Genomic DNA, 26595 nt, shown 5'->3' with positions numbered 1-26595 from the left:
CTGCATTTAATGGATGTTAATGGATGTCAATTGCAGGTGGGAAGACAGCCGCAACGCTCGCAATCAATGTAACTGGACGACAGAGCAGCACATTCATCATACTCCATAGCAGCAGCCTTGGTGACACTGAGAACATACGTGGCTCAACAGAATTGTCATGAATATGACACAACAGAGGAGACTTGACCATTATGCCCATTTGACAAGGCGGCAGTGGAGTGAGGTATCCCAAGTCATGCACGTTATGAATCATGTGCAGTAAAGGCCAAGTTGAAACATCTGACTAATGATGTGGCAAATCAGCATAAGTACGGTGAGCAATGGCCTGATGGTGTTTTAAACCACAACAAGGCACAGCAAGGCAGTGTGGTGATCTGATCAGCATTAAGCAGACTACTGGAATTGTTTGACTGCCAAGTCCATCAGAGGCAGATGAAAAGTTACCAGCAGCTCTGGTAGGTTTTTTTTCATTCTCATTCTGTAAATTGCTGTTGACAGATTACTACTGAAATATTACTGCTAAACGTAAATTATATTATTCTGCGAGAAACTAAATGTGGGAATCATGTTTTGTTTACAGTATCGGTATATGTTTTCTACTAAAAGGAGTAATTTCCTTCATCTACAAGTATTACGCTCGCGTTGTTGACCGTTTGGCCAGTAGATGACAGTGCAAAACTAAAATTATGTAGACATTGTTTTGTTTTAATCTTAAATGTCCTCAAACTCTCCACGACTCTCATGACATTATTCCATTTGTTTTATGGAGGTACTGTAAATATGCTTTTGTATGACTGGTATACTACAACTGTACTCAGCATTGTCCATAAATGTAAATGTGCTTAACCCATTAAGGCCTAAAGCGCCTGGATCAACAGCTCCCCAAAACCTAAGGTCGTCTTTGGAATTACCCTTGAAAACCTGGAGTTTTCCCAGAAATTCAACACCTACAAAATAATTAATATCTCAGCCCCTGTAGTAGACAGAAACATAATTCCAAAAGAATTTGAGAGCTTGAACGTGTGGCTTTCACACAGACCCGAGTTTATTCATCTTTACTGTTTCAATCGAAGAAATAAAAATAAAGTGACAGTGCAAGAGAAGCACTACTTTTAATTTTTAAAAAATCGAGTGGTAATTACCATCCTCTTTTCTGTTTCAAAGACGTCAATATTGTCATTAGCTACAAACATATATCTTAACCATATATCACGTTCGACTAGTTCTACTGGTTCAAAGTCCACAATCGCGTTGTCTATATCACTGCCATTATTCATTTAAGAGCTCCCGCGATCGACGGCGTCCGCCACACTGCTCGAAAAAATTCCGGATATCCTCCGACGACTCAGGACACCGTCACATGTCTATTCTGATGCATTTCATTGGTTAAGAGACCGAGAATTAAATAATAAAAATAAAATGATGTGTACGCTCTTCTCTTGGCTTTAAGGGTAGAAAGACACAACAGCGCTGCCGGCTCTAGTGGTAGAAACGCGGTTATGTGCTCCCGTCCGTAATGGGTATTAACCCATTAAGTTAGTTTACTTCAGTTACCTCAGTTCAGAACAACTTTATTTATACAGCATTTCAAACACAACCACAACTGGAGTAAAGTGCAGCATGCAGATAAAAAAGATATTCAAGCAGAAAATATAAAATGATAAAACAAGATATAAACAATAAAAATTACAACAGGTCTAAAGTCTTATGCCTATTTGGAAGCCAAAGAGTAAAAAAAAAAAAACACTCTGGGAATAGACAGAAGGGCTGTAGTTGTTGATCAAAGTACATAACAGGACCGTTGACCTCCTCTGCTTTCAGTACAGTACTATATCTGACTGATGGTTAATATTGACTCTGGCACCTCCTGTGGCTAGTAGTGATAAACCAAGACATCCTAAAACATCCACCCAGGTACTGTACTTCTTACCCTGTGTCAGGCTCATCAGATAGACATTTATGAAAACCACACAAAATAAGGAGATGAAGACACTCTCTTTGAATTTTAAAGCTTGCAAGGAGAACGGAGAAGAAATGTACAATTCTTACAGGCGTTATGAATAAGTCTCCCCGTCTCCCTTCTTTTTATTCTCACATCCCTACATACATGGGCGTTCCAACTCTAAAGGATGGGGTGAGCAAAAGGGCAGTTGAAACGTCTTGTACTTGTCTGTCAATGTGTTTGCATGTAGGTGGAAAATTACTCAATACATGTGTGCTAAGACATGAGCAGAGAAATCAACAATGTGGCAGGGAATTTCAGCTATCACCTTCATATTAGCAAATGAGCTTGACTTCTCCTGACCTCTTAGCGATTAGTTTATGAAAGCATCATGAGCAGCAAATGTATGATTATCAAATGATTGTGATTATTATATGAATAATTACTCCCACATCCTGTATGACTGTTTGGGCAAAGAAAGTCAACTCTCCGAGTTACGAATCGCCCAACCCAGCGCCCCGTTTTCTTCAGACGTGCATAGGCAACAAGTGTGAACTGGATAAAAACTTGAATCAAATAAATTAGAATTGCATTGTACTTCTACAAAGATACTTTTTCGAGAGTTTACATTCAATAAAGCTTATCCATCTTCTAAGAAAAAGAAACATATATTTATATAACTTATACAGTTCTTCAGCAGTAGTACAGTTCGAGCGACAGATGTAAGGCAGTGTGTCATTCATGTTAGTTATCTCAAGTACTTGGTGCTCACAACACAAACAAAAAATACCAACAAGACTGGCAGTACAGTATTTAAACAATATAAATGGTAGGGATTTTTTTTTTTTATACATTCTCCTTTGGACCACTACTTAAACCTGCCAAGCGAAATGTTACACAGTATTTGTATATTGTAGAATGAAACAATTAGGCAATTTACGTGATCCTGTCCAGCATAAATGAGTGTGAGCCAAAGAACTCAGCAACGGCATTTAAGAAAATATTGTGGTCCAAGGTCTTTCAGCACTCATGGCAATGCCGAGGTAGTACATTCAATCACTCACTACTTCACTAAAGAATACCAAGTTTCTTTTAGTAAAAATGTTGAGTCACTCATTCCCTCCCATGGCCCATCTGAGTGGTGACCAGCATGTGGTAGACTCCCTTTTTGGCTAGCAGCTGCTGATGTGTCCCTTGTTCAACCACCACACCGCCCTGAAAGACTGCGATGCGGTCTGCAGTTTGGATAGTGGAAAGACGGTGGGCTACAACGATGCATGTCCTTCCCTGGCTAGCTTTGTCCAACGCCTCTTGCACCACCTGGATCAAGCACACATTAGGGAGGACAGAAGTCAATATCAGACAGCCAAATGTGGAGCAATTGCAGACGAGAAGAGGGGAAAAAAAACAAACTACACCTTCTCACTCTCAGTGTCAAGTGCAGATGTGGCCTCATCCAGAAGCAACAGTTTGGGGTTACGGAGGATTGCTCGGGCTATGGCTATTCGTTGTTTCTGGCCACCTGATAGCTGGGTCCCCTTATCACCTGCTTGAGTGTCATACTTCTGCTCCAGCAAACACAGAAAACGTCAGTCCATGGAACATTACAATTGACCAAAATCATTATTTAAGATGTCTTCAAGGCATTTGATCAAGACCACAGTTGCTTGATAATTGATTTTACCTTTGGCAAGTTTTCGATGAAGCTGTGAATGTTGGCTTTCTCAGCAGCTGCCTTAATCTCTTCTATAGTTACAAGACGACTGTTGTCTCCATAGGCGATGTTTTCAGCCAAGCTGCAGTCGAACAGCACAGGCTCCTGGGACACGATGCCTATCTGAGACCTCAGCCAGTGGATGTTCAGCTCTTTCACACTCTTGGAATCAATTACCTGAAAGGAAAAAAATATATACAAATATGTGAGTCAAATGATTAAGGTCAAGTCTCAAGCAGAGCTAAAGTGATGTGGTCCAGGTTTCGAGCAAGACACCAAAGACCCATGTAAGCCTGAAGTAATTTGGACCTCACTTAAGATTTGAATGGGGATATTTTGGCCAACCTTGTGATTCGATGGATAGAAACTATGGAGAATCTAATTTAATCATCATATTAGAGGAGTCCTTTGTTCAAATGCGAGTAACTTTCAAACAGGACTCGCATTATCTGGGCATCTATCCATCCGTTATCAGAACCGCTTATCTTAATCTGAGCGTTTTGAAATTTTGTTCCCACTGAGTCTTGAAATTAAGACTGAGCTAGCAAGTGATACAGTATGTACAATATTTTGTCTCTCAGCAGCAACAGTAATTCTATCAGGATGAACTCAGAAACGGCATTTAAGAAAATATTGTGGTCCAAGGTTTTAGCAGTGGAGTGCGGTCAACAGCTATAAAAACACTAACCATTAGCTCACGGTGAGTAGGTGAAGAGGCAGGATCTAAAACTGTGTGCGAGTGTGTCTTCTCACCACGTTCCCTTGCGTGGTGTCGTAGAACCTCTCCAGAAGCTGGATAGTGGTGCTTTTTCCACAGCCGCTGCTTCCTACCAGGGCCAGTGTCTCTCCCTTGCTCACTTGCAGATTCAGCCCTCGAAGGATGGGTACATCAGGGCGTGAGGGGTAGTTAAATTTAACATCCTCAAAGCGCACATTGCCATCAAATTGGTCCTGGAGATTTAAGGAGAGGCAGTGGATGATTAGCCAATGTTCCGGTGAACACTAATAGCATGTAAGGTTTTGTGTTGCATACCAGCGATTCTCCCTCCTCTGACAGATTATCAATAGCAGGCTGTGTGTTCAAAAGCATAATGAGGTGTGCGGCGGACATTTTGGCCTTTGCATAGTTTGGTGTGAAGGAATTGGCTTCTCCAAGAGCCATGGCGCCATACAGAACTGCTGAAACAACTCTGGGCAAGAGAATGTTAGATTGGGTGTAAATTTGTGACCACCCACATGATTTAAAGAGCTGTATTAAAAATGTTTGCATAGACCAGAATTTTTCATGCAGCTCTTGTTACATCTCCTTAGGTGTGCAAGTGGTCATATTGTGACTGGGGGGTGTATGTATGTATTCTAAATGATATAAATAGTTTAGCTTCTGTAGACGCTCAATGATATGAACTTATTACAACTCTAAGTTGTAATATGAAAGGAAGCGCTCTCCCCCACATGCACATGTCTTGCTTGTGACCATAAAGGCAATGTTTTGTCACCTTATTACATCTTACACATCCTTTGAACTTGTGGTAAATGATTTAAGTATATAGACCGTTTACAATTATCTATTGGATTTTTTTTTTCCTGCTTTATCTTCTGTCAAAGTTCAAAACACGTAAATGTTGGACTTATCTATGGTGACTCACAACCCAGGTAAAGACGCTACTCACAGGAATACTCCCTCAACATCCATTCTTTTTTGGTCAATGAGCCAAGCTCCAAAGCGGAAACATCCTGCGTATGCAAAGTAGATCATGGCCTGGGAAAAAGCAAAGGTAAAACCATAGACGTGCGCCTTTTTCTGGGAGTTGCTGCAAACAGAGAAATGTAAACGTTAATGAGATCAATATCTCTCAATTACAAATTAATTATTTTTGGACAGTATCTTAAAGTTCTCTTGTACTTGTATGGAACGATGAGGTTTTCATGATATAGAGACTCAAACTTGGGTTCTCTGGTCAGAGATGCAACTGTACGAATATTCTCGATGGCTTCTGTAGCAATCTGAGGAGATGGCATGAAATACCTCAGGGTCAGGCTCGGAGAGACTGCACAACTATGGCAATGTTGCATACTTGGATAAATATAATGGTCAACATATTCTAAAATTCATGGCATGAATAGTGGTTAATCCAACCACCCCCCAATCAATTCTTTAGGAAAGTCTTAAAAAAAATTAAAAATCAAAAGAACATTCGGCGTGTGGTGATCATTTGTGTCGTCAGACACTGACATTTGACTAAATCACAACTTTGGCATCTTTGTTTGCTTGCTATATACACCACATTCAAAAAGAACTCTTTAGAGCAATGGCTGATGTGGTGATGGGTGGCTAAATTCTTGTATTCATATAGTATAATTCAACAAGCCATCCTATATCAAATGCTAACCTTTCCAGCCTTCTCCAGTTCCTTCTTGTCCTGAGCAGCTTGTCCAGCTAGCAACTGCATCTGTACAGTTCCTGCCACCGCCATGACGGGAACCACCGACAATATGAGCAGAGTCAGCTCCCAGCCATACACAAAGGCAAGAATCAAACCAGTGCCCATATTGGCCACATTCTGGACCAGTGTGGCCAGACGGACCCCCGTAGCCTGAGCAAATGGGAAAGGCGATAACCAATATGGAAAAACGATGGCAGGTATGTGTGTATGCTACAGTGAGAGAATGCCTTACCCCTTGTACTTGAGCAGCATCTGTGGCCAGCCTTGTTGTGAGGGCTCCAACACTGTTTTTGTGGTCATCAAACCAGCCGAGATCCTAAGGAAATTGAAACAAATTTCTGCTTTGAGTTTTAGGAAACTAACAACCCAGGTTTTTTCACCCTTCTACATTTGCCTATACGTTGACTTTTTGGAGCCTCCAAAAAGGATCATGCTGGGATTTTAATAATTTTAAAGTCCCTTTTATTTAAACAAGTCCAAATTTGTTCTTAGAAATGCCGGTGGGATTTCATTACTTCACCATGCATTTCTTTCCTCTGAACTGTGGTTGGGAACTGAATTGTTCCTGGTTAAGCCCAGCCTTCATGTATTTGTGACATCACTTTGTTTGCCTGCTTGTTAGTGCTAATTACATGGTAACCTGATCTGCAGTGACCAAACACTGAAGGCACACACATTATTATTATTATCATTATATATATTTACTCAGTCACATTAGTAACAACGCCTTTTAGATTAAATTGTCTGATGATGAATTGTTCCACTTACCTGCCTCATCATGGCCTTGAAAGCTGATAGTCTCAGTTTCATAGTCAAGAGCTCTCCAGATTTACCAAAACAGAAACCCTGGATAAGTGGCAGACATAAGACATTGACATGATTTGACTATCGCCCCCGTTGAAGGTGAACTGTCATTGAGGACTTTGAGTTGAATAACATTCCGTCTGGTCTCTTGATTTCGCTTGGTCTCTATTTTGGTAGACTAGTGACCGTGCGCTCGGCCTAAAAATGGGCGTAACTTCATTTCGTGGCAGCGCAAGTCGCCCCCCAGCACATCTGCAAATTTGGTTACAAAAAGTAGATCAAATTTTAGACTAGGGAAATGAGGTCTATTTCGCAATTCTACCGGCACAAAGTCTATCAAAATACCGAAAGAAAGAAAACTCTACTCATGCACACAGTTAGACTTGGATTTGTGCTAGTCTTGCGCTCGGCACAAAAATAGGGCCCAAAAAACATTTCTTCTTTATAATTTGACAAACATCATCACAATGGAACACATGTATTTGATGCATACCTGTAAAAACATGGTGACAAAAGATACAACGCCAATAACAACAAACATAAGGGAGAAGAAGAAAGATTTCTGTTGAACAATATTCAAATCAGGCTCAGCAAACACCTGAAAGTTGGAAAGAGAAGACTGATTAAACTCCTTCAAAACTCCCACTTTAAAACCTCCTCCAAAAAGTGAAGATAGAAAAATGAAAAAAAATTCCTACAGCAATGATCTTGGAGAAGATGATAGCAAACAGTGGCTGCAATGCACCATTAATTGAAGCACAGATGGTTCCAACGAGAATGTAAGGCCACTCAGGAAGGTTGAAACGCATCACTTTGAGAAACGACACTGGGGGAACATTTTCATCCTGCAGGAAATAAGGAAAAAAAAGCTGCCGTTATTCTTTGCTAAGAAGATTCAGATCTATCAAGCATCAGTCTTACCTCCTCTGTTGTATCTTTGTCACCCACCAAATTTTCTTGCTCTTCTTTTTTTCCCTCTGAACCAACAAAGGAAGAAGGTTTTGTCGTCCTCCTCCTCAATGGAGGGGAGTTAGAGATACATTTGTCTACTGGGCTTTTTTCAACCTGCTCTTCATCCTCCCCCTCATTGTTAGCTTTCTGAAATGTCTGCAAGATGGGGAGAGTAAATCACAAGAGTGATCGTTCTGATCATGGGCCAACAGTAGAAGGTGTTTTTGTGCTCGCGTTACCTGCATAGTGACTAGAGTATAGTATACGCCTTGCTTTTCCATCAGTTGACTATGAGTCCCCTGCTCTACAACAGCTCCATTTTGGAAGCCAGCGATGATATCAGCGTTTCTGATAGTTGAAAGGCGATGGGCCACAATTAAGGTGGTACGACCCAGTCTAACCTGGACAAATGATAGAAAAGTTTGATCTTGAGAAGTTTATCTGCGTTAACAGGGTAACACATTGGTTCATTTTATGTCTGCCCTGGACCTCTGAGCTCTATTTTGATACTATCATAGTAATCACTTCAGGCTGAGTTGGATCACTTTGTGACATAAGCTCGTGTCAATAACCTTTCCCTTTGGGGAAGTCTGTGGCCATAGGTAAAGGTGCAGATGACAATGTCACGTTTAAAGATGAGATTCTTAGGCCACCAAACCATACACCCTCTACACCCATGCTGTCCAGAGAAAATCTTTCCATAAACTAGTGACAAAGGGCAGCCTAATTTAATCCATCTATCCAATCATTTCCAGGTTGCTGTCTCCGGTGGGAGGCAACAAGCACCTGATCCCTCTTTGATTCAGTTTACGTGATTGCTGTTTATTTACATGACATTGGTGTACCAGAGCCTGAAACGCAAACATTTGAAAACGTTCTGTCAACTTTATAGTTTACCTTGAAATTACAGATGTAAAGTGCATGTTGAGAGTTGAGTCAAGGTGTGCTCGAGTATATTACAACCAGAACAGCAAATGCACATCACAGGTCTTTTCTTTGTCAAGATAATGACTTTGATACCACTTATTTAGAAAAACGTAGAAATTCTAAACAGACCCTTGCACAGATGCAGGGTATTCAGAAAGATGTGAGGAACAGCGTTTGCTGCAAATGGTTGTGCTTTTTGTAAAGGCCTCGTCAAATACTGGCATGCATATCTCAGCGTTTTTCAGGCTTTTGTAAATGTGATTGTTATGATAACATTGTTTTCTTTAAATACAAAATCCAAGATACTGTAACATACTCTCCGCCAACTTTGCTGAGACAAACGCAAGCAATGCTCCAGGGTGTGAGTTTTTTTACCTTGTCGAGCGCAGCCTGCACAATAGTCTCACTCTCAGCATCAAGAGCAGATGTTGCTTCGTCCAGCAGAAGGATTTTGGGGTTACGAACTAGCGCACGGGCAATTGCAATTCTCTGCTTCTGTCCTCCACTCATCTGAGTCCCTCGGTCCCCAACCAGCGTCTCAAACTTCTGCTCAACAACATCAATCTCATCATCGGCAAAGTTGTTTTTAAGGCGGAATCATGAATGCGGTCATACATCGGGAAGGTTCATGATGAAGTCGTATGCGTTGGCCTCCTTTGCAGCTTGCTCAATCTCATTCTGCGTCACATCAGTTCGGCCGTATCTGATGTTCTCAGCTATGGTGGTGGCAAATAGGACGGGCTCCTGACTCACCACGCCGATCATCTTTCGCAAGTAGCAAATATTGAGAGAACGGATGTCATGATCGTCAATTGAGACCTACGAAGAGGGACACGAGTGGGTTCTTCAATGTCCTTGATTGTGCTGAAAGAATAAAGGAGGCTTGGATGCTGCGGTGATTCAGCAGTATTGCATTTAAGTGACTGAATCGATCTTTTGAGTGAAAGGGTTTAGAAATGTGTACGTACAGATCCCCCCTGAGGATCGTAGAACCTCTGCAACAGCTGGATGGTGGTGCTTTTCCCACAGCCACTGCTTCCCACTAAGGCAATGGTCTGTCCACTCTTCACACTCAGGGACATGTTGTTTAATACCTGCAAGTGATGACCATTGCGGAAATGAGTATGAATACGTAGCTGGGCTTATCTGTTGGATGAAGTTGAACAGTGTCAGTGAGGCGGCTTACTTTAACTTCTGGCCTTGAGGGGTAGTTAAAGTGGATGTTCTTGAACTCTATATTTCCACTGATCGAGTCAGGCTTGAAGCCGCTTTCTGAATAGCTGTCGATACTTGGTATCTGTAGAGTCAAATGTTTCATTTAGTGTTGAGCTCAGTTGTGTTTGGAAGTTTGGTCTCAGCGGATCCATGCTGCATATCAAAGCCTACATAGACAATGTGAGGAAGACTGTCTACTCTGCAGGTTGGACGGAGAAACAAAGCTCATGTTTATTTACACAGCTAGCCGCTTTGGTTGGGATATGTCCAGATAAACAAGCTCATTGTTGTCTGAGGTTGTTTTAAGTTTCTAAGCATGGATTAAAGAAAGGATAAGGTACCTTATGATTATCAAAATGCATCAGACACTAAGTTAATTTCATTTGGAACAGGCAAGAGTAAGAATGTAGCAAGTATCTGGAGCAAATTCCAACCTCTGATTAGCGCCTCCAGGTTGTCGGCTGTATCAAAGCTGCATCCTGGAGCGCCAGAATACACTTGCGCACAGTCACTAATATAAACTGACAGCAGCCCGACAGAAAAGAATATGCGGTCTCTCTGAATGTGAAGGAAAGGAGAAAATGTAGATTTCCTTACATTGTCAATAATGCTGTAAACTTTGTGTGCAGCCCCTCGGGCACTGGAAAAGGACTGGATGTTAGGTGAGGTCTGCCCCAAGGCGAATGCTCCAATGAGTACAGCAAATAAAACCTCAAGACACAAATAGTCATTGTTAGCTTAAATCTTCTATTTGGTGGGTCTTCTGAATGTTTGATATTTGAGGTCTTCGTGCCTCTGCTTACCGTAAGTACAATCCCAATGGAGTACTCGCCACTCAAAATGAGCGTGCTTCCGTACCAGAAGGCCAGAGCATAAGACAGGTATACCAATAAGAAGGTGGAGCCCATAGCAATGTTTGAGCTTATTGCCTTTTTTATTCCCACATTCTTGGCATCCTCCAAGTTCTTATGATACCTGTGAGACAATGCATAGACAAAACAAATCTTGAAATACAGATGCCTAATCCTTTGTCATAGAAAATCTAGAAAACACTAATCTGTTTTGTAGGTTTCAAATTCTATCATTTACCCTGAGCACAGGATTTGTATTTGGCTATTACAGCCTTCCTTCCACATATTGTAAGCCATTGTCTTATGTAACATGAACTGCAGAGGTCTACTACACCTATAACTCATGGTATTAAAACAATATGCTCCACACATCTACAAATCTATGACATTTAATGAAGATTGCTAATCGCACAAACCTCTCGATCTCTCTCTGTTGACCACTGAAGGCAAACACGGTCCGGATGGCAGAGAGCACCTCCTCTGCCACAGCACCTGCTTTGGCATAGGCAGTCTGTTCTCTGGAAGTGAATGATGCCAGCACCTAGCAAGAGGCCTACAGCATTAGCTTAGCAAGAAGAGGCTTGCGTTCAAGATTAAGGATGGACAGGTTGGGCAAAAGGCAAGCTTACCTTACTGAAAAGTCCAGCCATTACACCTAACAAGGGGCTGATGGCCAAGATGACAAGAGTGAGCTTCCATCCTTTGGTTAAACCGATGACTACAGATGTGATGAAGGTGGCACAGGACTGGATCAACATCGCCACCTTGTCTCCAATACCCTCTTGGATCTTATAGACATCGCTGTCCGTGGAGATACAAATGGCAATCAATTATGTTGAGAGCGCTGTAACAATGGCATCAATTTTAGGGTTAGGTGTACCTAATGAAGAGGCAAGTGATTGCGTGTTACTAACTCTGTAAGACGAGTGTTGAGCTCTCCTGTCTCATTAACATCAAACCAGCCGATGTCCTGTCGCATGATACTGTGGAAAAAACACTTGCGGATGCGTTTGACCTGTCGTCCAGCTGACAATGTAAAGAAAGCAACCTGCATGTAGGCAGCCACCAGCACAATAGCCCCTAGGATGGAGTAGTAGATGGCAAAACTGGAATGAGATGAAAAGATCAGAACATTTTTCAGAAATTATCCGATTAAATTTATTAAGTGAAGTGTCATCGTCCTCTTACCCTGTCATGTCTTCCTGTATGGTGCTGTTTGGAAACGTGAAATCTGAAAGAGTAAAACAAAGTGTTGTAATAGTCTGTCATTACGGTCAGCCAACCAGAGGTAGACGCATCAGTAACTTTTGCGGGTCCGTCAATCAGCCGCAGCCTGGGCACCCGTCCGTCATCGTCAGTCCGTGATTATTTCAAGCCAAACAAAAGTGTAATCATCAGTCGTCAGCGAAACGGACGTCCGTCAGTGACAGACTGAGAGGTCCGTCGGTACTTGACCCGCTTAGCGTTACACTGACAGACGAAAGCCCACTTGTCAGTGTTTAGTCCATCTATTTCTTTCTAAGCTTCTCGTCATTTTTCATTCGTCAGCAAAACAGGTGTCTGTCAGTGACCGTCTGACGGACCTTCCGTCTGCACTAAGGAAATGCCCACCTCTGCAGGTAACTGACTGTTTCTTGTGTACTCACTCGGTGTGCTGGTGTTGAGGGAACCTGATGCGCCATTTGTGACAAGGCTGTCCGTCATATCCCCAAACACAACCAACATAAGAGGCAACACAACCCCGTGTAGCATCGACATCAGGGTCCCGAAGAACAGCAGCGCAATGTCTTTGGAATCTGCAAACCTGAACTGTCCACACAGAAAAATAATGCTTCTAGAAGGCCGAATGGACAGGAGATGACTTGCACCAATCTTTGTCAAGCCATTTCAAGACATGTGAGCAGCTGTAAAAGCACAATACTTATTTATGGGAACAGAGACGGGTAACTTACCAGTTCAATGGCACCAACCATGGGTAACTTCTCTTTTTTTTCTTTCTTCTTTTTACCTTTGCCCGCGTCATCTTTATGATCACTAGGCCAAATATTAAACTGTCAATGTAATAGCTCTAAGTTGTTTGAAATGAAACTCAATGAACTTTTTCTCTTCGGCTAAGGTAGTCACGAAATATTACCTTAAATATATATCTTTTAGATTCCTCTCCAAGTTTTCCCTTTCAGCCATGTCTGGCTCCTGTTAGACGAAGACAAGGTACAATCTGCTTATGTCGCTCAGTCCGTTCTGGAAATTAATCCATGACCCAGTCAAAAGTATAAACATCAGACCTCACTGTTGTCCTTCCGAACAAGGCTCCGATGTTTGACAGGCTTGGTAAACACACACAGACATCCAATCCTCCTGCGCTGTTGTCTTCCTTCCACACACTTGTGCTCTAATCTTTGACAGAGATGGCGATCTCTCTCACACACACACATACAGACTCCACCCCTTCCACACCCCTTTTTCCTTCCTCTTCCATCCTTCTCACGTGGCTGTAACAACTGTCCATAAGAATAACTTAGTGCTGCTCTCTGGACATAAAAAAAAAAAAACTATCTGATTTCACAAATCATCATTGTTGCTTTGGCTGCAATGTCAAATGTTAATGGCTATTTATTCAGCATCACAATGAAAAGTTAATTCATGTGAGCGTGTAACTAATATGCTTCAAATAGAGAGTGTAAAATTACCTTTGTGTGTGTATAGGACTGATAGTCAACCTCACAACAGTGACCTCACATTATCTTTCTACACTATAACCACATTTTCTTTAAAGTCTCCATGAATTAATTTCTAAAGTTGTCACACCACAGAGAAGAGTTTTGAGCAATTTGGGGAAAAAAGGCCACGTATACAGTTTAAAATGACGCTTAAAAATTGTGAAAAATCAAGCTGTTTCTAACTTTCAAATACTGTGGACGTGTCTGCTGAATGCACTGAAACCATGCCCTGCTCAACTGTCAACCAGTACTACTACAGTACCTCGAAAAAATGGGATGCTACATCATCTAGAATCTTTCTTATGTCAACACCTAACAACAACTTACTGGAATATATCCCACCGTTTCATCATGAGGCTTCACAAGGCACTAGAGGGCCTGGTCCACATGCTAGCTGTCATGTAGGACTTTAAAAAAACACATCACTGCTTTACTTTTCAACAAACTGTGTAAACCGTTTTTACTGCAAAATGGAACTTGATAAAGAAATACAAGAGCTATAATGTTGAGAAAGATACCTACCCAAGAATTCAAAATTTACAAAGGGCTAACTGAATAAATGTTCTATTAGAGTACGATCACAAATGACAGAAAACAGATGTTGATCGCTTTCAAGGCACAAGCTCCTTCTCTCAACATGGTTTTCCCCTCAGTCCACTGAATGACGTAAGGCTCACTTATTTTGTCAGCTTAATGACGCCTTAACCATGCGCTCACCCGCTGGTGGTTGGCTGAATACTGGTTGAGAAAGTGCTTGATTAGACATGCAGCTGAGCCCCCGTTTTAAATGTAAATATGGTTGACGTTCATTTAATAACGGCATCCAAAATGGTGAGAATGATTAAAATTCGCTTAACTACAGAGACGCGAATAGACGTGATATCATGCTCACGCCAACAACGAGGGCTGATAACGAGCCCAACTAAAGCACCTTCTGAAGCCCATAATCAGTCTCTCTGATGAATTAAAGACAATCTTGTGTTAATGAGTGTATTTTGTATAATGTTCAACTATTGGATGGCGATGCACTTTTAAGTTTGCGCCTGACTGGTCAAATTCATATACAAGCATACAATTCCATAAAATTATTGCATGTCTTTGGGATATTCATATTTCGTGGATCAATATCGCAATATCAACATTTTTTCGATATATTGTGCAGCCCTAGTAGTTCGTGTGAATGGCTGTTTGTTTATACAGTATGTGGCCTGCGATTCACTAGCGACCAGTCTAGGGTGTACACCGCCACTCACACAGTCAGCTGGGATACGTCCAGCACAGTGTACAGTATCTTAACGAAAAGCGTTGAAGATGACTAGTTTATCATATAAAAATTCATTCACTGTCAACACCCCCAGTTAACAAGCATCTTTCATCATAGCTGTCAACAGCAGTGAATGATTTCCATCGTAATATATACCATCAGCATATAAACATTTCCATCATGTCCATATACAGGGGTCCTCGGTTCTAACGACATAAGATGGTGACCAAACTATGACCCGCTGTCCATTTGTTAGAGGCCTACAATGTAGTATGTAGGCCCTACATGATACACTAAAAATAACATTTGACAATTAAGGCTCACAAGATTGGAAGCGGGCACTATTCAAGTGGCCAAGTTGCCAGTTGAATTAAAACTGTGGCCATAAAAATAAGGGGTTGGTAAGCCATAAAAAGGTTTGTTTGGTTCCCAGGCATCCTATAAAGAACAAAGTTTGGATGTTCAGAAGAGATATGACATTATGACATGCGTCTCATAACTGTCTGTTAACCCCGCCCCCCAAAGTTAAAATCCGACTTCATAGTTCAATTGTCTTGAATGACTAAACAAATTAGGTTTTTTTGGAGGGGGGAAAGAGAGACATAAACGTCTATTTCTAGACTATGCGCATAAACCTTGTTTAAGCATATTGTCCCGACTTACGTACATTTTTAGCTACGTCGCCGCCATATGAGAATAAACTTAGTGGTAAACCGAGAAACTCCGGAACGTTTAGCTTGATAGAGGCCTGAAATTAAGTGTAATACTGAATTATCACCGGCTTATGGTTTATTAGTATCTGTATTTTGCGGTCCCTTGACTTGATGTTATGTGAGACGATACTCTTAGCTTCTAACGGGTGTCGCACTACTTACGCATCGTCTCAAGTCGTTTGTCCAATAACAACCAAAACCACTCAAGACTCGGGTCAGAAATTCTCAGAACGTATATATAAGGGTGACAATCGCAGTCGTACTTTAAATAAGCAGCACATCTCCATCTTTAGTGGCCAAATATGTCTTGAGCTTTTGCGAGAACGATGAAAAAAAAAGTCAATGTCCAATCATTAAAATTGTATTCACAAACGTGGAAGACAACCTCATATTGTGTTTTCTGTTGGATGAAATGGAGAAATCGCAACTTACCACAAGGAGCTTTGATATAGACAGTACCAACCGGAAATGGCGTCTTTCCCCTGAAGTTTAACTTGATACCACTGCCGGTTCGAGCCCCCTCCATCCATGACGCAGGCAAGCCCAGTGTTCCTCCTCTGTAGAGCAGGTGACAGCGTCATGTTGTACGCACCATGTCCGGCAGGCAGGCTGTCCTCGTGCCATTGACGCGATGTTGCACCAGTCAGCCGCAAGCTGCAGGTGCGCGGCGGTGGGGGGAAGCAACATGCTGACCTTGAGCCGGTAGGTATAGCTATAATGAACATCCTCTCCTTCTACTCCTCCTCTCATCATCACCATCATGTTGCAATTAAAACAGCACCTGAGCTTGACACCGTATCTCTACCATCATTACAACTATTGTGATGTCTCGAAATACATCTTGATTGATGACTTGATCTTTCGTTAGTAGTCAGGCACGTAATTTGATTTTTCATTGTGTGGCAGCTCTTCTAAAGACATAATGTTGGTCGGACTAGTGGTTAGACTAGTCGTCAAATCAGCGCTGACTTTCCTGTGCGGAGTTTGCTTGTTCTCCACCTGCGTGTTTTTTTTTCCAGGTTGCTTGGTTTAGGAATGTGAATGGTTGTCTATAAGTGCAATGGGATTGACTGGCGACCATTCCAGGGTCCTACCTCTCTTCCAAAGTAAGCCGGGATACGGAATGGGAATGTTTTGAGTATTATTTGTGACTGCAAGTATTGAAATAACTAATAAAAGTACAATAAAACTTAAAATAAAGCACAATTAGTCATGCCTGATAGTCATATAGTTATTATTTAGATGATTTTTTTGTGTTGTATTGATCAGGTTATAATAGTTTAGAATTTTTCACAAAAGTGTTTTTTTTGAATTTAGATTTTTTAATTCACTTAGTTTTTAGAGCAGGTTTGATAGTTTTTTTTTTTTTTTTTTCAAAAATGCTTCATTTTAGTTTAGTTTTTATTCATTTTAGGTTTTTTATATGTTGCATTTGTCGCATGCAAGATGGAAAAAAGTCACTAAGTATCAGTGATAAAGTAAACTACATTTGACCTTCCTTCTCCTGTACTGAGGCACAGCAATACCGAAATAAATGCATTTAAAATAAACCCCGAAAGGTCAATTATTGTATATTAATTGACAAAGATGAAAACGAAGGACATTTTCGTGATATAGTTAGTTTTAGAACGTAAGACTAAACGCCTTACTTGAATTTCACTCAAAGGTATGTGACCGGTGGCGCACAGTGTTGCCAGATGTCTTTTGACTGGCTGGCGGGCATCGCCACCCCCATATTGGCATGGGCAGCAGTGGCAGCAAGCACAGCACGCCGAACAAGATGGCCACGGCCGCCTTTGAGCAGAAATATCGTAATTTTAGGAACAGAATCTGTAGGTGTAGCCGGGACGTAGAGGATATACAGTTGGTAACCTGAGGTTTTCATCTTCGCAATTTTGCTGTGTTGCTGAAGGAGCCAGCCTAGATTGCCGCCCAGCATTTTTATCACCAGAAATCATTTCGAAATGTAATTTTAATTTAATTTACTATACTTCATATGATCCCGCAAGGGGAAATTTCATTTACTGTAGACTGAGCTGTATGGTTCTTCTGTTGCACACCACACAGAGAAGCAGAGCAAACACATGCAAGCATACAAAGAGAGATCAAAGCACAGATGGTGAGCTGAGTTTTGGGACGGTGCAATGCCTTGCTCAAGTGCACCTAAACAGCAGTTGGGTTTCAGGCTAGCAACGCAATGACCCTCTGGTTCCAAAGCCCAATTCTTTACTGATTAGCTATTGCCCAAAAATGGGAGTTCTAAAAAATACAAATCTAAAAATAATGACTTCTTCCTCAGGACATTCAGTTCAACAAATCATTTCATGTAAAACTGTCACTTTGTGATAACATGAAGGTGATGAGCAAAACATGGCTCTTTGATATACTAAACCATGATGAGAATGGATGAAAAAATGTTATGGGTCTGTCATCTGTCAGTTGTAGATAACAACAAGTCCTCTTAACAAATGTTATATACGTTGCTCAACAATCAGCTTGGGGTAAATTACATAGTAAGCTTCAAGTTTTTCAACATGACTCCAGGCACAAATGGCCTGCTAGCTAGCTTCAGGCAAAAGTTAGCTTTGTTCTGCTAATGTCAATTAATTAGTTTTTGTGTGTGTTACTTTTACATGTAGAACTTGTAGGGAGTTTTGTACGGGCAATGTTTGAGTGACTGTCTGAAACATGGGAGGAAAAGTAACATTTTAGACCTGCTGATGTTGCCCACATGAGAAAATGCTACATAGCAAACAAAACCAACAGTATAGATACTTTATAATTTTGACTCAAAAACAAAGATCAGAAAGCTTAAGTACAAGGCAGGTGCCATTCATGCGATTAATAGGCCATCAAAACATTTCTGTTTGCTTGTTTGATAGTTAAGGCCATTCTATAACTTAACATGATAGTGTTTTGTCAAAGTTATATGTGTTGATCTTGAAATACATGATGATGTTTATTTGTTAAAAACATGTATTTTTCCTTTAAAACTAGACCGTTTGAGTTTTTATCAACTAAAACTCACTAACTAAAGTGAATACAAATTTTCATCCAAAGGATGAGAACTCAGACTAAAAAAATAAAATGGCTGCCAAAAACAACACTGGCCCAGATTTCACATAGTAAGTACATACATTTTGTAACATTTTTGTTTGGTAGTGTCTCGTAAAATTTGTCTCATTTAAAATATATGCCGTGACATGATAAAAGTTGGGAAACTGATATATGTAATGAGCCGAACTGAGCTGAATTTTTGTACTAGCACCTGTCTGTGTGTGTCATTGAGTAGACACACAAGTTTCTTTGAAACTTGAGACCTATGAAAATAACAACTCAATAATGAACAACTCAGTCTACTCATTCACTATCATGGCCCAACTGTGTAGTGACCAGCATGTGATAGATTCCCTTTTTTGCCAGTAGCTGCTGATGTGTCCCTTGTTCAACCACCACACCGCCCTGAAAGACAGCGATGCGGTCTGCAGCTTGGATGGTGGATAAACGGTGGGCTGCAACGATACACGTCCTGCCCTGCCTAGCTTTGTCCAACGCCTCTTGCACCACCTGGATCAAGCACAAATTGGGAGGACAGAAATCAACGTGGTTAAACATCAGGCAGCCAATTGAGGAATAATTCAAGATGAGAAGAAAAAAAAACACCTTCTCATTCTCAGTGTCAAGTGCAGACGTGGCCTCATCCAGAAGCAACAGTTTGGGGTTGCGGAGGATCGCTCGGGCTATGGCTATTCGTTGCTTCTGACCACCTGACAGCTGGGTCCCTTTATCGCCTGCCTGAGTGTCATACTTCTGCTCGAGTCAACAAAGTCAAAGTCAGTGCGTGGAACATTACACATTGCAAATATTATTTTTTAAGGATGAGCTCTGGTAACTGAAAATGGTGTGATACGTTTCTTATAGGTTTCTTCCTCATTGGAACTGAAGGCATTATTCTACTGACAGATGTGTGAGTTTTGATGAAAATGATTATTCCTTCATTACAAAAATGTGATTACCTGAGGCAACTGTTCTATGAAGCTGTGAATGTTGGCTGCTTCAGCAGCTGCCTTAATCTCTTCTATAGTTACAATACGACTGTTGTCTCCATAGGCGATGTTTTCAGCCAAGCTGCAGTCAAACAGCACAGGCTCCTGGGACACGATGCCTATCTGAGACCTCAGCCAGTGGATGTTCAGCTCTTTTACACTCTTGGAATCAATCATCTGGAAGAGAAAAAAATGCAAAGATGCCAAGTCATTGAGGTCAAGACTCAATAAAAGCTGAAGTTATGTGATCCAGGTTTCAAGTAAGCCTGAACTTGGACCTTTTTATAAGATTTTATTGGTGTATTTTGGCTTACCTTGGGACTTGATAGAAACTATGAAGAATCTAATTTAAGTCTCACATGAGGCAAAACCTTTGGTTCAAATGCCAATAACTTTTAAGCAAGACACACATCATTTGGGCTAGTAGGGAAATATGAGTTTGAAAGTTTTGTTCCCACAGAGGCCTTGGAATTAGGACTGAGCTAGCAAGGGATATGTACCCTGTTTTTTCTCTAAGCAGCAATGGCAATTCTACCAGGATGAACTCAGAAACAGCATTTAAGTCAATATTATGGTCCAAGGTCTTAGCAGTGGAGTGCGGTCAACAGCTATAAAAACACTAACCATTAGCTCACGGTGAGTAGGTGAAGAGGCAGGATCTAAAACTGTGTGCGAGTGTGTCTTCTCACCACGTTCCCTTGCGTGGTGTCGTAGAACCTCTCCAGAAGCTGGATAGTGGTGCTTTTTCCACAGCCGCTGCTTCCTACCAGGGCCAGTGTCTCTCCCTTGCTCACTTGCAGATTCAGCCCTCGAAGGATGGGTACATCAGGGCGTGAGGGGTAGTTAAATTTAACATCCTCAAAGCGCACATTGCCATCAAATTGGTCCTGGAGATTTAAGGAGAGGCAGTGGATGCTTAGCCAATATTCCGGTGAACACTAATAGCATGTAAGGTTTTGTGTTGCATACCAGTGACTTCCCATCCTCTGATAGATTATCAATAGCGGGCTGTGTGTTCAAAAGCATCATGAGGTGTGCGGCGGACGTTTTGGCATTTGCATAGTTTGGAGTGAAGGAATTGGCTTCTCCAAGAGCCATGGCACCAAACAGAACTGCTGCAACAACTCTGGGCGCACAAAAATAAAGAAGCGTATTAAAAAATGCCCGCCCTTACAAATCTCATTATGCTCAGTTTCGGTTGATGTCATTTATAGGCAGAATTTTTCATACAGTTCTTGTTACATGTCATTAGATTGTGCAAATGGTCATGTTGTGGCTGCGGGGGTGAAATGATATAAATATTGTTTAGCTTCTGTAGACGTTCAATGAGATGAACTTTGAACTCTGGTGTTGTAATATAAAGTTGTAATATGAGGAGGCGCTCTCCCCATGTGCACAGTTCCTGCGTGTGACCATAAAACTATTTTTTTAACCTTACATTCGCAATTGCCCTTCGCATGCTTTGAACTTGTGGCAAATTTTTTATAGAGCAGTTATAATTATCTATTGGATATTTTGCTTCTTTATCGTCAATCAAAGTACAAAACAAGTGAATGTTGGACTTCTATGGTGACTCACAACCCAGGAAAAGACGTTACTCACAGGAATACTCCCTCAACATCCATCCGTTTTTGGTCAATGAGCCAAGCTCCAAAGCGGAAACATCCTGCGTATGCAAAGTAGATCATGGCCTGGGAAAAAGCGAAGGTAAAACCATAGACGTGCGCCTTTTTCTGGGAGTTGCTGCAAAGAGAGAAACGTAAAAGTTATTGAGATCAATCTCTCAATTACAAATAAATTATTTTTGGACAGTATCTTAAAGCTCTCCTGTACTTGTAAGGAACGATGAGGTTCTCTTGATATAGAGACTCAAACTTGAGTTCTCTGGTCAGAGATGCAACTGTACGGATATTCTCAATGGCTTCTGTAGCAATCTGAGGAGATGGCATGAAATACCTCAGGGTCAGGCTCGGAGAGACTGCACGACTATGACAATGTTGCATACTTGGATAAATATAATGGACAACACGGTTAAACCCCATCCACCCCACCTTGAGCTTCCACTCATTAGGGAAGACTTTTTACAAGATTTATGAGAGTGTGGTGACCATTTGTGTAGTCAGACACTGACATTTGACTGCATCAAAATAGTTCAACGGATAGAGGAAAAGTCTCTATGCTCAACCAAGTCATTGAGCCACACCTTTAGGGCAGTACAGATCGTGGGCTGAAACCTTCTGCAGAAGTTGATAGGCTATAGAGGCTATAGAATCTACCCCACAAAAAACAAACTGTAACATCATCCACTAAAGTTTAGTACAGTGCAGTGACTGTCCGCCATTTAACTTTCTCTAGACTCCTTAACCACACTGACGGATCAACGATTTGTCACAGACTACATCTAAAAAGAGCTCTTTAGAGCAACAGCTGATCTGGTGATATGTGGCCCAAAACTTGTATTGCATCCATCCATCTATCCATTATCCATTCATACTGTATAGTAGGGGTGGGAATGATAATCGTTTTTTCGATGCATCGTTGGGCGTATTAAGCGATTACCTGCGTTTGTACGTCAGACGTCTGTGCTAGGCTAAGCTAATACGTGACAAGATGGCGGAACAAGCAAAACCTCATACCAGTGGAGCGAAATCAAAGTGTGAAATATAAATCTTTTCTCTTCCTTGAGTTGTTTGTTTTAAAATAGGTACCACTGTTTTACATGGACTATAAAATGTAAGCCAATGTAGTGATGCATCGGAATCGCAATCGAATCGAATCATAGGCCTCAGAATCGGAATTAAATCGAATCCTGGGCCTCTAAATCGGAATCGGATCGAATCTTGAGGTACCCATAGATTCCCACACCTACTGTATAGTGTAATTCAACAAGCCATCCTATATCAAATGCTAACCTTTCCAGCCTTCTCCAGCTCCTTCTTGTCCTGAGCAGCTTGTCCAGCTAGCAACTGCATCTGTACACTTCCTGCCACCGCCATGACGGGAACCACCGACAATATGAGCAGAGTCAGCTCCCAGCCATACACAAAGGCAAGAATCACGCCAATGCCCAGATTGGCCACATTCTGGACCAGTGTGGCCAGACGGACTCCCGTGGCCTGAGCAAATGGCAAAGGCGATAACCAATATGGAAAAACGATGGCAGGTATGTGTGTATGCTACAGTGAGAGAATGCCTTACCCCTTGTACTTGAGCAGCATCTGTGGCCAGCCTTGTTGTGAGGGCTCCAACACTGTTTTTGTGGTCATCAAACCAGCCGAGATCCTAAAAAAAATGAAACAAAACAAGTTTCTGTTTGAATTTAATGTATTATGTTTTACGTTTTGAGAAACTGACCGAGTTGTTTTTCTTTCTATGTCTACGTTCTGGAGCATAAAAAAGTATCATGCTGGAAACTTAAGATTTTAAAAGTGATTCTTTATTCCAACAATTTAAAATGCATCCTTTGAAATGCAGGTGGGATTTCATTACTTCTGCATGCATTTTTTTTGTCTGTGGTTGGCAACAGAATTGTTACTGTTTAAGCTCCGCCTTCCTGTATTTGTGACATCACTCTGTATGCCTCCGTTAATCATTACATGATAACCTGGTCTGCAACGACCAAGCGGTGGTGGCACATAATTACTCAGTCAGGTTAGTGACCGAGCGTTTAAGAAAAAATTGTCTGACGATAAATTGTTGCACTGTCTCCTTGGAAATCATTGTTCCACTTACCTGCCTCATCATGGCCTTGAAAGCTGCTAGTCTCACTTTCATAGTCAAGAGCTCTCCAGATTTACCAAAACAGAAACCCTGTAAAAGTGAACCAAGACACTGACATTAATTGACTACTGATAGTATGACCCCAGTTAAAAGTGAACTTTGTCAAGTGAAGGGAATTTTAATGGAATAACATTCTGGTCTCTTGAAACTCTTTTTTTTTTCACTATACATTGACAAACATCGTCACAGTAGAACACATGTATGTGATGCATACCTGTAAAAAAATGGTGACAAAAGATACAGCTCCAATAACAGCAAACATAAGGGAGAAGAAGAAAGATTTCTGTTGAACAATATTCAAATCAGGCTCAGCAAACACCTGAAAGTTGGAAAGAGAAGACTGATTAAACTCCTTCAAAACTCCCATTTTAAAACCTCCTCCAAAAAGTGAAGATAGAAAAATGACAAAAAAATTCCTACAGCAATGATCTTGGAGAAGATGATAGCAAACAGTGGCTGCATTGCACCATTAATTGAAGCACAGATGGTTCCAACGAGAATGTAAGGCCACTCAGGAAGGTTGAAACGCATCACTTTGAGAAACGACACTGGGGGAACATTTTCATCCTGCAGGAAATAAGGAAAAAAAAGCTGCCGTTATTCTTTGCTAAGAAGATTCAGATCCATCAAGCATCAGTCTTACCTCCTCTGTTGTATCTTTGTCACCCAACAAATGGTCTTGCTCTTCTCTTTTTACCTCTGGACCAACAAAAGAAGGCTTTGTAGACCTCCTTAGTGGAAGGGAGTTCGAGATACGTTTTTCTAGTGGGCTTTTTTCAACCTGCTCTTCATCCTCACCCTCATTGTTAGCTTTCTGAAATGTCTGTAAAATGGGGAGGAGAGTAAATCACAAGACTGATTGTTCAGATCATGGGCCTACAGTAGAATGTGTTTTTGTGCTCGCGTTACCTGCATAGTGACTAGAGTATAGTATACGCCTTGCTTTTCCATCAGTTGGCTATGAGTCCCCAGCTCTACAACAGCTCCATTTTGGAAGCCAGCGATGACATCGGCGTTTCGGATAGTTGAAAGGCGATGGGCCACAATTAAGGTGGTACGACCAAGTCTAACCTGCACGGATTGGAGAAAAGTTTGATCTTAGAAAAGTTCATGTCACAAGTTCAACATATCACTTCAGTTTATCTCCGCACTGCACCTGTGATCTCTATTCTCATACGATCATAATATTGCAAATTGAGTCGCAAGAACAGCTGTCTGAGCAGGGGAAGCGTAGACCTAATTCTCTGATTTTCTCATCGGGAGGAACTCCATCATCCCAATCGCTAAGGTTGACCTGGGCCACAATTTTGTGATAAGTATATCTTGTACTTCACCGTACACTCGTGAAAAAAACCCTGAGATACTTCAACTCCTTTGCCTAAAGTAGGGCTTCACTCCCGACCTGCAGGGCAATATTGGCCCTTTTCTAGTAAATTCCAGTAACTAGAAACAGTAACCAGTCTTTATATACAAAACCCAACATATGCCAACCCTGCTGGTATAAACCCAAGTAATGTTTTTTACCTTGTCGAGCGCATCCTGCACAATAGTCTCACTCTCAGCATCAAGAGCAGATGTTGCTTCGTCCAGCAGAAGGATTTTGGGGTTACGAACTAGCGCACGGGCAATTGCAATTCTCTGCTTCTGTCCTCCACTCATCTGAGTCCCTCGGTCCCCAACCAGCGTCTCAAACTTCTGCTCAACAACATCAATCTCATCATCGGCAAAGTTGTTTTTAAGGCGGAATCATGAATGCGGTCATACATCGGGAAGGTTCATGATGAAGTCGTAAGCGTTGGCCTCCTTTGCAGCTTGCTCAATCTCACTCTGCGTCACATCAGTTCGGCCGTATCTGATATTCTCAGCTATGGTGGTGGCAAATAGGACGGGCTCCTGACTCACCACGCCGATCATCTTTCGCAAGTAGCAAATATTGAGAGAACGGATGTCATGATCGTCAATTGAGACCTACGAAGAGGGACACAAGTGGGTTCTTCAATGTCCTTGATTGTGCTGAAAGAATAAAGGAGGCTTGGATGCTGCGGTGATTCAGCAGTATTGCATTTAAGTGACTGAATCGATCTTTTGAGTGAAAGGGTTTAGAAATGTGTACGTACAGATCCCCCCTGAGGATCGTAGAACCTCTGCAACAGCTGGATGGTGGTGCTTTTCCCACAGCCACTGCTTCCCACTAAGGCAATGGTCTGTCCACTCTTCACACTCAGGGACATGTTGTTTAATACCTGCAAGTGATGACCATTGCGGAAATGAGTATGAATACGTAGCTGGGCTTATCTGTTGGATGAAGTTGAACAGTGTCAGTGAGGCGGCTTACTTTAACTTCTGGCCTTGAGGGGTAGTTAAAGTGGATGTTCTTGAACTCTATATTTCCACTGATCGAGTCAGGCTTGAAGCCGCTTTCTGAATAGCTGTCGATACTTGGTATCTGTGGAGTCAAATGTTTCATTTAGTGTTGAGCTCAGTTGTGTTTGGAAGTTTGGTCACAGCGGGTCCAAGCACCTGATGCTTATCAAAGGCTAAACAACAATGCGAGGAAGACTGTCTGCTCTGCAAGTTCGAGAATTTTGAACAAAGCTCATGTTTATTCATACAGCTGGGCGCTTTGATCCGGATATGTCCACATAAACAAGCTCACTGTTGTCTGAGGGCTTTTAAGTTCATAAGCATTGATTAAAGAATTAATTTGTAACTGGCAAGAGTAAGAACGTAGCAAGTGTCTGAAGTGTGTTGGCTACAAACAAGCCACTCAGCTGAATGCTGATTACGCAGATAATTTGAGTGAATACTGTATGATGAAGTCAGACGACAGGTAGAGTTAGTCTTTGTAGAGGGACTGAACTTCAAAATTGCAGCCAAACAGTGGGCGCTCCAATTAGAGCGAATTCCAACCTCTGATTAGCGCCTCCAGGTTGTCGGCTGTATCAAAGCTGCATCCTGGAGCGCCAGAATACACTTGCGCACAGTCACTAATATAAACTGACAGCAGCCCGACAGAAAAGAATATGCGGTCTCTCTGAATGTGAAGGAAAGGAGAAAATGTAGATTTCCTTACATTGTCAATAATGCTGTAAACTTTGTGTGCAGCCCCTCGGGCACTGGAAAAGGACTGGACGTTAGGTGAGGTCTGCCCCAAGGCGAACGCTCCAGTGAGCATGGCAAATAAAAGCTTGACACAAATAGTCATTGTTAGCTTAAAACTTCTA

The 26595-nt window shown here is 41.6% G+C and overlaps 3 protein-coding genes and 1 long non-coding RNA gene across 6 annotated transcripts in view; 2 read left to right on the top strand and 2 right to left on the bottom strand.

The window, feature by feature from the left end:
- The window catches only part of LOC147143635 (uncharacterized), a 10229-nt gene extending 3219 nt beyond the window's left edge, over nt 1-7010 (top strand). Inside the window, exon 5 of the long non-coding RNA XR_015087889.1 lies at nt 37-7010. This is a non-coding gene — a long non-coding RNA (uncharacterized LOC147143635). The remainder of the gene's footprint in view (nt 1-36) is intronic.
- Nucleotides 1556-16139, bottom strand: LOC147143634 (ATP-dependent translocase ABCB1-like). 3 transcript variants are annotated; one of them, XM_086038566.1, is made up of 28 exons: nt 13134-16139; nt 12983-13041; nt 12801-12882; nt 12495-12657; nt 12037-12079; nt 11763-11954; nt 11478-11649; nt 11265-11389; nt 10801-10972; nt 10595-10708; nt 9969-10079; nt 9751-9876; nt 9398-9601; nt 9158-9328; nt 8095-8256; nt 7826-8011; nt 7603-7749; nt 7398-7502; nt 6869-6946; nt 6333-6416; nt 6047-6250; nt 5560-5660; nt 5327-5467; nt 4690-4846; nt 4410-4607; nt 3627-3833; nt 3361-3507; nt 1556-3262 (listed from the first exon to the last, which is right to left on the bottom strand). In XM_086038566.1, the coding sequence occupies exons 1-28, from the start codon at nt 13281-13283 to the stop codon at nt 3056-3058; spliced, it is 4008 nt and encodes a 1335-aa protein (XP_085894692.1). In that variant the 5' UTR covers nt 13284-16139; the 3' UTR covers nt 1556-3055. The 3 variants fall into 3 exon arrangements, with proteins under 3 accessions (XP_085894692.1, XP_085894693.1, XP_085894694.1); XM_086038567.1 differs by lacking the exons at nt 12801-12882; nt 12983-13041; nt 13134-16139 and having other exon boundaries at nt 11763-11928; nt 12495-12575; XM_086038568.1 differs by lacking the exons at nt 12037-12079; nt 12495-12657; nt 12801-12882; nt 12983-13041; nt 13134-16139 and having other exon boundaries at nt 11729-11876.
- The window catches only part of rundc3b (RUN domain containing 3b), a 25876-nt gene continuing 15338 nt past the window's right edge, over nt 16058-26595 (top strand). The window contains exons 1-5 of the mRNA XM_086038579.1: nt 16058-16247; nt 16565-16651; nt 18972-19378; nt 19467-19512; nt 19656-22754. The gene's annotated coding sequence lies outside the window, so the exon portion shown is untranslated. The remainder of the gene's footprint in view (nt 16248-16564; nt 16652-18971; nt 19379-19466; nt 19513-19655; nt 22755-26595) is intronic.
- LOC147143633 (ATP-dependent translocase ABCB1-like) overlaps nt 17849-26595 on the bottom strand; it is a 13770-nt gene continuing 5023 nt past the window's right edge. Inside the window, exons 11-29 of the mRNA XM_086038569.1 lie at nt 26445-26558; nt 25707-25817; nt 25489-25614; nt 25136-25339; nt 24896-25066; nt 24281-24442; nt 24015-24194; nt 23792-23938; nt 23586-23690; nt 23324-23401; nt 22790-22873; nt 22504-22707; nt 21425-21525; nt 21194-21334; nt 20561-20717; nt 20281-20478; nt 19562-19768; nt 19209-19355; nt 17849-19112 (exon numbers count right to left, since the gene is read on the bottom strand). Of these exons, the coding sequence (XP_085894695.1) occupies nt 18906-19112; nt 19209-19355; nt 19562-19768; nt 20281-20478; nt 20561-20717; nt 21194-21334; nt 21425-21525; nt 22504-22707; nt 22790-22873; nt 23324-23401; nt 23586-23690; nt 23792-23938; nt 24015-24194; nt 24281-24442; nt 24896-25066; nt 25136-25339; nt 25489-25614; nt 25707-25817; nt 26445-26558 (2844 nt within the window). The 3' untranslated portion in view covers nt 17849-18905. The remainder of the gene's footprint in view (nt 19113-19208; nt 19356-19561; nt 19769-20280; nt 20479-20560; nt 20718-21193; nt 21335-21424; nt 21526-22503; nt 22708-22789; nt 22874-23323; nt 23402-23585; nt 23691-23791; nt 23939-24014; nt 24195-24280; nt 24443-24895; nt 25067-25135; nt 25340-25488; nt 25615-25706; nt 25818-26444; nt 26559-26595) is intronic.

The sequence above is a fragment of the Filicampus tigris genome, chromosome 8 (genome assembly GCF_054856515.1).
Source record: "Filicampus tigris isolate MCC_2025a chromosome 8, RoL_Ftig_1.0, whole genome shotgun sequence".
NCBI classification, from domain to species: Eukaryota; Metazoa; Chordata; class Actinopteri; order Syngnathiformes; family Syngnathidae; genus Filicampus; species Filicampus tigris.
The sequence above is the reverse complement of the archived record's forward strand: the minus strand, read 5'-3'. Positions and strand labels throughout refer to the sequence as shown.